At 32.2% G+C, this 12,960-nt stretch overlaps 1 protein-coding gene across 1 annotated transcript in view; it reads left to right on the forward strand.

Annotated features, from left to right (window-relative positions):
- LOC106716866 (protein madd-4) overlaps positions 1 to 12,960 on the forward strand; it is a 251,965-nt gene that overhangs the window by 171,107 nt on the left and 67,898 nt on the right. The window contains exon 4 of the mRNA XM_045684300.1: positions 1,007 to 1,111. Within this exon, the coding sequence (XP_045540256.1) occupies positions 1,067 to 1,111 (45 nt within the window). The 5' untranslated portion in view covers positions 1,007 to 1,066. The remainder of the gene's footprint in view (positions 1 to 1,006; positions 1,112 to 12,960) is intronic.

Raw genomic sequence — 12,960 nt, forward strand, 5'->3', positions numbered from 1 at the left:
TAACACGAATGTTTGTGAGAAAGTATTCACAACGTCGTCGACATTTGTATGAGATTTGTCGGTGATCTTGACGCCCGATAAGGACACTGCATAAATTTAAATGTTACGAAAACTTTCTCGCAAATTTCGTTATAGGCCCTCAGAACTATAATAGAAAAGTGAGAAAGTTGCCATCACTGTTTTATATTTTTTCTTCTCTCTCATGTAACGAGCCGTGGCTTACCGTGACATGACCTTGAAATTCTCTCTCGATTCTTGTTCTATGTTCAAATCTGTAGGTAGCGTACATTGATTTTTTTATTTCCATAATTTTTGAGAGTTGAAATGTAACGTGAATTTCTGTAATTATTTGTCTAATAAAATAAAAATATATACATTTTACAATACAAACATATATTTACTCTTATGATATAAAACAAATATAATACAATGCATAAGTTTGCCGTAGTAATATATCAGTTGGGAATTACCGCTACGTATTTTGTTAGCAATTCCGATACGCTTCGGTCTCGAGAGGTACTTATTTGTCATGAGGTTCGCAGGTTGCATTTGTTTCTCGAACTTTCGCAAGTCATATTATATTTCTGGTATTCAGTAAAAATTCTGATATATGAGTTTATATCAGGCACATTGGGAAAAATCAAATTAAAATACATCGAGATTATCTTGCCCTTTCTAAACATTAAAAAAAAAATTGGAACGTCTGTAAAAAAAAATTTAACATTTTTGTCTGTCTGACCGCAAGTTCGCGTTTGTTTCGGATAGTCTCCGAAACGGCTAGACTGTTTTTACGGGACTTTCACAGGAAGGTAGCTGATGTGAGCGGGATTCTTATAAGCCTTTTTTCCACGCTGAAGAACTCGCTGGCGACCACTTGTTTATGTCTAATTTGTTACGTAACGACAGGAATATCGTGCGCTATAATAATAATCTGCAAAAGAAACATAATTCCTCCTCGCATCTTAATTTCCATCTTAATTAAACGACAAACTGTTTATTGTTTCAGGTGAAGAATGAGTTAGCAGGAGTAATATGAGTTCAGAGGACGACAGCGCTCCGTGACGACATGGCGGCTCGGGCATTTGTCACACTCGCGCTTCTCGCTCAAGCTGTAAGTAACACCCTTGTTTGTACATTAAAATTTGATGTATTATATGATAAATTGTGCTGGAATTCTCTCACTGAAGCACTGTTACTATGTTGTCTCCCTTAGTGATCACTTATCAACTTATTATGTAAGGTCTATCAACTAATATTAGGTGATTCCCTGTTCTCTTATAAAAAACCACTCAGAAAGCGATAGTTAGTTGTACTAAACCACTAATGGTCAATAATATTGTGTAGCTGTACTGAGATAAAGCTATATTATTGTATATAACAGCTTAGAAGAGATAATTTTACTAATATTATAAATGTAAATGTTTAGATGGATGGATGTTTGAAGGTATCTCCGGAACGACTCAACGGATCTTGATGAAATTTAGCACAAGTATAGAACATAGTCTGTAAGAACACATAAGCTACTATTAATATTTTTAAAAATTCCGCGCAGACAGAGTCGCGGGCAGCAGCTAGTATGTTTTATAAATACACTAGAATATGCCCGCGAATGCGTCCGCTCGGACTTAAAAAATATTAATAGTAGCTTATGTGTTCTTCAAGATTATGTTCTACATCTTTATCAAATTTCATCAAGATCCGTTGAGCTGTTCTGGAGATACCTTCAAACACCTATCCATCCATCTATTCTAAAATAATATTTGGCAGAAAATATAATAAAAAACTATATTTTTAGTGAAATGAACTTCACTCAAAAATATGAAAAAAAAATTCAATTTTCTACCTATCATATTCATAAAACAAAATATGTAGAAGTCATTTGTTTTGCCGTATAAATACACAACTCATAATAAAGTTTGCGACTCGTCATAACGAAACGTTGGGAAAGTTTACTAATTAGTTTTGATGATATTTATTATTCTGAAAAATTAACATTAAATAAAATGAACTTATCGATTAACTTATTGTCCAAGGTAATATCCAAAACGTATAAAAATCATTTTGACAACGTAATTGTAAAATATTATTCTCGATTCTGCATGAAATCCTTTTCACGCTTGCAAATGTTTGTCGGTTTGAGGCACAAGCGAGGTTTGCTGATGTAAATTCTTGCTAAATTTTAACTTTAACTTATATAGGAACGGCTAAAACACTCACGTATATCTATCCGGTGTCGGCACCGACTAGTTTCGAGCCCATCGGGGGCCCTGCATCAGGGTGAGTGGGACTGGTATTATTTCGCGGACGCTGCCCGTCGCTCACGAGAGTGAGTTAGCCGTTCTTATATAAGTTAATGATATTGTCTCGAAAGTTTGAATTATTTAAATTTTAACTTATTATTTTAATTTAACACTGCAATTAAGTCAAAACATTAAGGTTTATAATAAGGTCAGGGGAATGATGTAGACTAAAAAATGCAATACAGTTATTCAAAAACAGTTACATTTTACAAGATTACTATATTTATACGAATAGATAGAAGTATAAATTATAGATAGAATGCTCCTGTGAACTATAATCTAAAAGGCTAGACCAGATATTCCCAATGTTTCTCCGTAGTTCTTTTAAACTTTAGTAGTTTCAGATCTCTTGCTGCTGCATTTCTTTCCTAACTTGTGAATCGCCTGCTTCCTACAGCCTCGCCAGGCTTGCTTTGGACCTAATAGTGTTTACCTTGATAAGTTGGGAATCTCTGGGCTAGACTGAATTTCAGTGTGCATACCTTTTTCTTAAAGGTCGGCAACGCGCCTGCTATTCCTCTAGCTTTGGGGATGTCCATGAGTGTAAATGATCAGATCGGTATTCCTGTCACTTATTTGCCTCCTTCTGCTCATTCCTAGCCGAAGATTATAAATAAAAATCAATAGATTACAATGTTTTTTTTTAAATTAAATACTAGTTAAGTATTCAAACTAAATAATAATAATAAAAAACTTATACCATTGTTATCCTAAAAACGAATAAAATCAGAAAGCGAAACAGAGTTAAATTACTCAGTATCCTTTAGCAAACACTTCGCTTAAAGAATTCCGTGAAATAAATCAACATTTGCTTAATAATTCTGCAACTCAGTGAACACGCCGGAGGCTAAAGAAAAAAAACAAACGCCGCCAATTGAGAAAACGAAGAAGTATCGTTTAAGTCTTGTTAACTTTTATTTTTAAATTATAAATTATCTTTTTTATTCTGTGAATGTACTATCTTTATAAGTAATTTATTGAATAGATTATCATCCTAAATGTTGCCTGCGACTTTCATAATCAGCCTATCCTTCTCCTTACATAGTGTCAGAACAATTTGTACTCTACCATACAACTCTATCAACTGTCATATCTAAATTCACTCCCTTCTTACGCAAATGTCTCTGTAAATGCCTCTTAAAGGCAAAGAGTGTCACAAAAAATCACTGTCGTTACTTTCTAGGTTCCTCTACTCATTCTTAAGTTTGTCCCTTCTTGTTACACCACGCATCCATTTTGACATACTCATCTCAACCACATGTAATCTCCTTTCATCTGAAACTATGGTGACCCAACATTCAGTACAAATACCATAGGTAATACATACATTGCCTGCGAGTTTATTTGCGTGAAATAAATAAAAACTGACTTAATAAGTCTACGTCCTTTACCAGATTACCTCTATTTCTTTCATCCAGATCCGTTAAGCCTTTCTGGAGTTGTAATAAACATTTAATCCAACTTTCTCATTTTTTAAATTAGAAATAGCAAAATTATACTTCTTTAACTAGCAATTAATATAAATATGTTCATAGATTTACCTCTACGATAGAAGCGTCAATAGCTTAATGTGTACGGAATACCAATCACGAGGTCGTGGATTAAATTCCCATTTCATTCTTGTCGTGAATATCCAAGCATAGGTTTAAATCTTAATTAAAATAGTTATAATAAATATTAGTGAATTAAAAAATAAAATAACATTTTTAAAAATAAAAATAAAAATCTCTCAGAACAAACGAACAATTCAAAACATTCTTTTTTATATGAGAAATAGTACACTTGATACTAATTCTATGATACTCCATTTTCCAGATAACTACGAAAGAAATCTAATCAATTCTCTAACTAAACGATACATTGTTTAACATCTAGATTGGATTTTATCCAATAACCTTTTTATATCAAGTGTATGCAGATTGAAGATTGAAAATAAACTTTATTCACAAGGAATTAAAACTGAAAATTAAATGTTTATTACGTTGTGAGTAACGCTGGATAATTTATGCATAGGATCGTGTATTGATCGAGTGAGTTCCGAAAAAAAATCACAAAATATCACGTGAGCTTAAACTAAGATATCACGTGATTTTTTTTGATTGAACCTGTTAATTTTCTGAATAATTCTTACTAATATTACAAATGGATGGATGGATGTTTGTTAGTAGGTATCGCCAAAACGTCTCAATATATCTTGATGAAATTTGGCACAGATGTAGGACATATTCTGGAAGAATACATAGGCTACTTATTATTATTTTTTAATTCCGCGCGAAAGGAGTTGTGGGCGACAGCTAGTTAATAACATTTTGGAAAATTTCCATATTACTTTTAACTAAACTATTAGACGTAGTTTAAAAACTAACCAAATATCATACAGGGTGGTCAAAAAGTTGCAACTATATCACGTGTTTAATAGATGACCTTTATAATTGGTATAAATAGATAGGTAGCTAGAATAATTATAATTTTACTATAGATGTAGATAAGATACTATAGATAGAACAATGTTAAAGTCATGTCTAAATAATAGGCCAGACCTTCACAATAAAGATTGTACTATTTACTTTTCGTTATATTCCATCAGTCAAGTGGTTAAGTGTTTTAAGGAAAGATTTGTTTTTTTAAACGCTTGTACTTTGTTTAATTATGTTTGTTGTTTTAAGCAAAAACATAAATGTTAATCCGAAACACGAAAAAGAATAGCCATCCTTCTCATTTTTCTCTGAAGAAACAGAGATAGCGATAAATTTTGGTACAAGTATACTGTAGTTGTATTGTAAAGACCATTATTCAAAATACCATAGTTCTGTTCCCATTATATCTATTAAACATGTTACATAAACAGGAGTTAGCAATAAAACGAGCCAATTTATTACTAATGCAAATTCCTATGTCAGCTACAAGCTACGTTCGCTTCGAAGCCTCTGCTTTGCGCAAAACGTTCCTAATGCAGGCTACACACGTCGGCGGAACATGAAACAGAGCAGTAGATAGTGCGGTACTGCTATTAAACACTTACTAAGAAAAGTCAAACAGACTGATAGTAATTTTCTATATGTCACATGCTTGACACGTATTTTTCCTATACATCTTACTAATATCGTAAATTCAAATTGTTAGATGGTTGTTACATTGTTTAGGTGGCTGTTCTATCTTGGCATTGACAGACACTAGCAATACTGTACTATTTATTAGTCTGTCTCACTGTAACTCTCTTGTGAAACAAGCATTACCCCTGCATTCGCAGTAACGTAATTTCTGATTATTACCTAACTGCCACCAATGTGTTTTGCATAAAATGCTATAAAACGAAAATTTATTATGCTTTCTTTACAATAGCTATGAATTTTATACCTTTCATGAAGAAGAATTTTTTTTCTGTTGTACTTAGTTATTTAAATATTATAACCACTAAATAAAACAATGTGCAGAAGGAGTGAATTCTAATAAAACATGGTAGAGATGTATGAAAGAGATACCATATGACGATACATGGCCAAGACGACGAGTCTCTAAATAAAATATCATGTCTTTCTGTATACCCCAATTTATATTACTAAATCATTTTGAAATTTAAATAAAGTTATTTATAATTTAATAAAATATTTGCAAATTTCAACTCAGTTCAAACTCGTACACACAAGTTATGAAATTAACTTTGAAACTAGTTTTAGAAACATCGTGTTCTATTTTGTTATTTGTGTTCAAAATATTGTCATTTATATGAATTTAGAACACATATTATTTTACTAAAAAACCTTGAGAGGTGTCAAGGGACACCCGGATGGAACTAAGTTCCTTTCAATTAATTAGTGAAGAAACCAATGTTTATTCTATGCATAAAAAACTTAAGTCTTCACAAGAAGCACATTTTATTTCTATGAATTTATACGTATATTGTTATATATTGTCACGTCGTTGCCATGGTGATATAGCAAAAAGTGTCGTGACAACTTTTCGTAAGAATTTTTTCCGTCTAGCCCCCTTTCACAACGCGCGATAAGGAACTTCGTTCCAATTCGTTCCAATAACCTAGGTAGTGATTAAATTTTACGAGGTGTCTACGAGGTGTAACATTTGCATCGAGCGGCTTGGTGCTAGCTGGTCTCCCCGTAACACTACATACTGGCTGCATGAATGCTCACCATGTAATATGTTACATTACACCTCGTAACTTTAGTCAGCATCCATCTCTAGGTATTGACCGACGTTACTTGGTATAATGTAGCATTCGCAACGAGCTACATGTTAACTAGTAACTAAAAAACGGATCTGGATGAAATTTGGCACACAAAGAGATTACTGATTGGAATGGATTTATAGCGATCGGCTGTCAGGGTTCGATTGTATTAGGCCATCTACTACTCGTTTGACCACTTACCCTATAAAAAAATCGTAGGCTTGTAACACAAATGCCTAGTATATATAGCCTTCATAGTAATATTGTTAAAGCAATCGTAGGTTATATTGTAATTTCGTGTCGCAAAGTAAATGCTCACAAACTTTATTTGTATTTTAAAGTGCACCACATTGTGCGGGTACGTGCGCTCAAACTATTGTTGTCAACTAACTTTTACAATTTCTATAGAACTCTAGAATACACAATAGTTGGGCTACGATTTTAATTAACATGCAAGTTTTTATAATTAAATTTTTATACATACATATTACATATATTTAAATTGCAGTTACTGTATGTAATATTGCTTGTTATTCAGATAAACGGTTTTAAACAACATTCTTTATTTAACATCATAATTTTCTATCATGCTGTTTTCCCGTATGAAAGATATTTCATAGGACATTTCAAAGACGATAGTCGAATTGCAATCCGCCATATCGGACACTGGACTATAGGTACAGTAAAAAAATGGATCCCAATTTGCGGCCCAATTTCAGACAATCGACACCCGCATGAGCGTTCGGACATTGTTATACATTGGATGAATTTGCTTCATTTCACGCAAATATTTTTATGTACATTTTTTTTTTATACAACTCTTTTAAATTTATGTATATGTGTATAATATTGACTATGATATATATCTATCTACAAGAACTTAAAGTTTTGTTCTATTTATAATATGTTATTAATTTTTTTTATTGTTAGTGTATTTTTTAAAGCAATTATTTAGTTTATATTATATTTTATTTTAGGATATTCCTCCCAAGTAGGGTTGGCGACAGGCAGGCGGTCGGCCGTAAAATACTAAGCCAAAACTTTAAGGTTTATAAAACCTTATGTACCGACCCTACGTGAATGGGAAAAGGCCAGAGAGATGATGATGTGTATGATAATGACTGTCAACAACACGTTAGAAAAAAAATAATGCCATCCTTATCATTCTAATCGAATCTATATATATAAAAGAAAGTCGTGTTAGTTACACTATTTATAACTCAAGATCGGTCGAACTGATTTTGACTTGAAAATTGATGGGTACCTCCCCATCAATTTTCTAGCTTAGAACTAGGAGACGGACATAGGAACTTTTTTATCTTGTGTGCATTTTTTTATTTCGCGCGGACGAAGTCGCGGGTAAAAGCTAGTTAATAATATAGAGATAACAGTACAGTGATTTCGGCATTGATTTAAAAGTTTGACTTAAAATATTTCTATAAAATAACTAGTTATTAAAAATATAACAAAGCAAAGCAAACATTTTGAATTGTTATGCAAACAAAATTTGTTTTTCAAAACAACAGATTTTATAAAAAGTTCGCGGCTGCGATTGTTTTCACGAAACTCCCCTGGAAAAAAACCCCTCACGATTCAGTGACTTTATACGTTTAGAGTCGAAAATTCGTTAAAAATTCCAACAGCGCTGAATTGAGATTCTTTTCATTCAATTTTAGGTTGGAAAAATTGTTGGTAAAACTATATTTTATCTAGACATAATAGACGTCAATTTTTGTGGATTTAAATAAAAAAAAAATAAAAAAATATTTTCCCTTAATTAATTGGACTATAATCTAAATTCAAAATAAAGTAAATAGTTTAAAAAAGTACAAAAAATACATCCAGTTCGAAATCAAAACTTTGTAAAGAAAAGATATATTTAAACAAATATTTTTATTATTATTTTTTTTCTCCTTTAAACTGTGTCGTTTCTTTTTCCATTTTTTTTTTTTAATTTAACCATCTAAATCTATTCTTGCAATGTTTCTTTCATTAGCTGCAAACATTAAGAAAAAAATTATAAACCTGTTAAAGTCTTTTACATTTTGTTTGCGACCTGCTCTAAAATTACGCGATACATAGCGTAATTTTGGTATGCACTTCGTGAACTATGTTAATAACGCAGTAGTAACGGGTTCTTCATTACACTCGAGTATGTTTTAAAAGCATTTGCACGCTAGTTTTATTGCTTAAAATGTTACCTCTTCCTTACTAATGTTGCTTTAAGTTACAATAAGTTTTGCGTATAACTTTTTTTTGGTTATACTATAATTACTTTTAAAAAGCATACTGAAAAAAACAGATTTCACGAAGCTAAATAGGATGGGTATGCTGCGAGGATATGATAATAGAAACATGAAATGTTTCAATTATTTTATATTAAACATGTGACAGAATTTATGGCCTGACTAGGTATATAAATATGTATATGCGAAGTATATATTATGCAACATAATTGAAGAGGTCATTACGCTGCAGTACAACACTACGCGTATGTTTGCAAACTCTTCAAAGCTATTTCAGCGTAAACTTTTCAGGAACACGTCACTTTATAATTAAGATACCTATATCAAGTTTATTAAATATAGATGTCGCCCACGACTCTGTCCGTGAGGAATTAAAAAAAAACTTTATTAGTAGCCGATGTGTTCTTCCAGACAATGTTCTACAATCCTGTCAAATTTCATCAAGATCCGTTGAACCGTTCAAAAAACAAACATCCATCCATCCATCTAAACTTTCGCATTTATAATATTAGTAAAATTTTTAATTTAATACATTACTTATACTAATATTAAAATTTAATGCTACAAAAATCTTAATTATAAACTAAATGGACAATATTCTGTGAAAATACTGAAAAGATGTAATAAATTTTGAACTTAAAATATAACTAGCTTTCACCCGCAAATCCGTCTACGCGGAATTAAACAAAAATCTAATCAGTAGCCTATGTGTTCTTATAGACTGTGTTCTACATCTATACCAAATTTCATCGAGATCAATACAACTGTTCCGGAGATAGCTTGTAACAAACATCCATCCATCTAGGGTTGCCAGGTCGCCAAACCTACTAGCCGGACAGACCAGCCAGTTTGGCCGGACATTTGGGTAGAAAGGTCGGATCTTATATTATTTTGGATTTTGTCTCAGTATTAATAGGTACACTGTCGTTTGGGAAATGTAAAAAGCCTAACAAAAGTCAAAAAACCGTTTATTTTGGTCGGACACGCAATCAAAAAGCCTACCTATCTGGCTTTATCCGGACGCCTGGTAACGCTACATCCATCCATCTAAACATTCGCATTTATAATATTAGTAAGATTAAAATTACGATTTTAGTTGTAGGATTTTTAAAACGAAATGAGACAGACGGTATACGGAATGATTAAACGTAATAAGTAATTAAATTAAAGAAGATTTAAGAATAAAAAAGGTTTCCTACAAATTACGCGTATCGTTTCCATATTCAAATGAAGCCAGACTAATATTAAATTTCTCCGTTAAATAATCACTAAAGGAACTGTAATACATTGCTTCGGATGATGAATCAAATAAAAGACGTAGCTAAATAAGATTTTTTTTTATTTCATCTTATCAGTATCACAGATAATAAATTATAAAAAGATGGAAAAACATTGTACATAACACCTCTGTTGTTGTATACACTGTGACAGATATCAAATGGGCCCAGTATTCTGTATTTCACATTCAGACAGGTGAATAGGCTATTGTAATAGCTTATCTGTGTTTCGCATACAACTGCGACATCAAAATACATTAAAAAAAGCCTCTTCAAATGACACAATGCTTTTTTCATTTAACTACATTTTTTATTAGCGCCTACTACAATAGAGTTAGCAATTTTTATGTTAAGCTTTTATAACAGATTTTTTTTGTTTTTATTTTAATTAATAAATTTCAAACTACATAATTTACTATACTTTATTATGGATGTTCAATGTCATAACACCTTTTTAGAATCATACATTCATATTATTATTGAAATAAACAGAAATAAAACCTCTTTTGTAGTATTTCGAAAGCGAAATCCAATGGAAACAAGGACTGGTAAAATATTAAAAAAAAAAATAACATATTTTTTAAATAGCTGTCGCCAGCTACTTCGTACGCGCCAAATTAAAAAAAAGCGTACTATGTAGCCTATGTGTTCTTCCAGACTATGTTCTACATCTGTGCTAAATTTCATCAAGATCTGTTGAGCCGTTCCGGAGATACCTTCAAACAAACATCCATTCATCCGTCCATCTAAACATTCGTATTTATAATATTAGTAAGATTGTTTAATTTTTTTTTAAGTTCCTACAGTCTGAAACATTCAAAAGACATTTTTTTAAATGGAGAAATAACTACGCATACGACTCTATGGGACGAAGAGTCGGATTATGTCGGACTTGTACCGACTAAAACCTCACAGTAGTCGCCACTGGCGCTAACAAGAGGAGGCGGGATCTCCGTTAGGAACACAACCGTCAACACTCAAGAGACATACTGTATCTCTATTTCTGATCATTAAACTATAATATTTTTTTAATTTCATTTTTCTATAAAAAAAACTCAAACTCTGTATTACTATAACCATTTAAACCAGCAGTTGATAAATATGGTCAGCAAAACAAGAAATTAATTCATATATTTATAAACGGGTCACGATCTCCTCTGTTGGCGTCACGTGCTGCTGACAGTACTCACCCCTTCCAACCCTCAGGGTGTCGATAATCCACTAGATTCTTTGCTCACCCTACAAGCTAGGGTGGGTATAATTCAATCCTATTTATGATATCAGCCGACCCTGTAAATAAATGTTATAGCAAACCAACATTTACGTAAATGTTGAAAGATCGTTTTTGTATTTTTTCATTTGTATTTTATATGTTTGTATTATTACTAAGGAGTTTTCTCTTGTTCTTGTAAACAACTATTACTAGCTTTTACCCACGACTCCGTCTGCGCGGAATAAAAAATAGAAAACGGGGTAAAAATTATCCTATGTCCGTTTCCTGGTTCTAAGCTACCTGCCCACCAATTTTCAGTCAAATCGATTCAGCCGTTCTTGAGTTATAAATAGTGTAACTAACACGACTTTCTTTTATATATATATAGATCATTTAAAAATGTTTAATATCTGGACGTTTTTAATCCCAACTAAATTTATGTCCTCAGTTATTGTTAATCTTTAATAAGTTTAAATAGATATTCAATTAACAAAATAGCACCTTCATTCTAAAAAGTTTTCAGTGATAAAAGACATTTTTATTAAATGTTTACAGGTGCCCAGGTTATGACGTACCTATACAACGGAGTACCACATGTTCCTTGGTCTAAAATATGACATCCTGTATATAAGTTGCTCTATTTATTTGGGTCGATAATAATTGAAATTAGACTCACTTCCTATTGCTAGATTGATCTTGATTTTTGATTAAATCTATAGTTAACATGACATACCTTCTATAAAAAAAATATCTTTTGTAGTTTAAAATTATTTTTAATATATTAATAGTGCATGGCACAACCCTAAATAAGTTTTCCTTTTATATCAGCAAACAGTATTTATAAACTGACAACCCTATTATCATAATATTTTCACTAGCGCCCCCACAAATTACGTCATCATTTCGCGGCAGTCGCAAAATGCATGAGCGCATTAAACATTAAAATGTACGTAAATAAAACATGAAACGACTCTTACGTGCACTATTCAAAAGAAAATAACTTCACAGAGTCGTTATAACATTTTTAATATTACACTCGTAAATCTCATTACGCTCCCGTCGTATTTGAAATATCACCTCTATGGTATATGTCTGATATTTTCCTATCACGGTTGTTAATAACCCATGTTTTAATTTTTATTTTCTTGTAAAGAATCACAACATAAATTTAGTGACGTCACCACTATCGTACGATGACGTTTTGAAAAATACACCATTGTTGGTCGCGATAACATAATACATGGTGACAAAAAAACAAGCAGTAACTTGATATCGCTAACTTAGCGAAGTAACCGGTCCCATAAACATCTGCAACTTATTAAAAAGTCGCCCAAGTTTAACGAACGGAAGGAATATAAAGGTATACGTCGTTTTCCTTAACATCTCTCCTTCCCCGCTTTTATTAAAAAAGGAAGGTGATAGGTTTAAAGGACAACTAGGTTTCGGAATCCAGCACACAAGAAAAAACACACATCCACTAGAGGCGTATCTTCTGTGTGGAGTAATTCGTGCAGCAGCGACATACTGCGGACTATGACTGTAAAATTATATCGTTACTTGATAGTGAAGTGGAATATACCTTATTCTGGCGTAGATATGAAATTCATATATCCGTGGCAATGGCTCGCGGCTGTCATTTATATTATTTAAACGTGGCGAGCGTGTGATAGCATTACTAACGGAACGCTTCACATATTTATTATCCAGAGTGGAGAACAGCGGTGAAAACTAATAAATAATT

This window comes from Papilio machaon, chromosome 25 (assembly GCF_912999745.1).
Source record: "Papilio machaon chromosome 25, ilPapMach1.1, whole genome shotgun sequence".
NCBI classification, from domain to species: Eukaryota; Metazoa; Arthropoda; class Insecta; order Lepidoptera; family Papilionidae; genus Papilio; species Papilio machaon.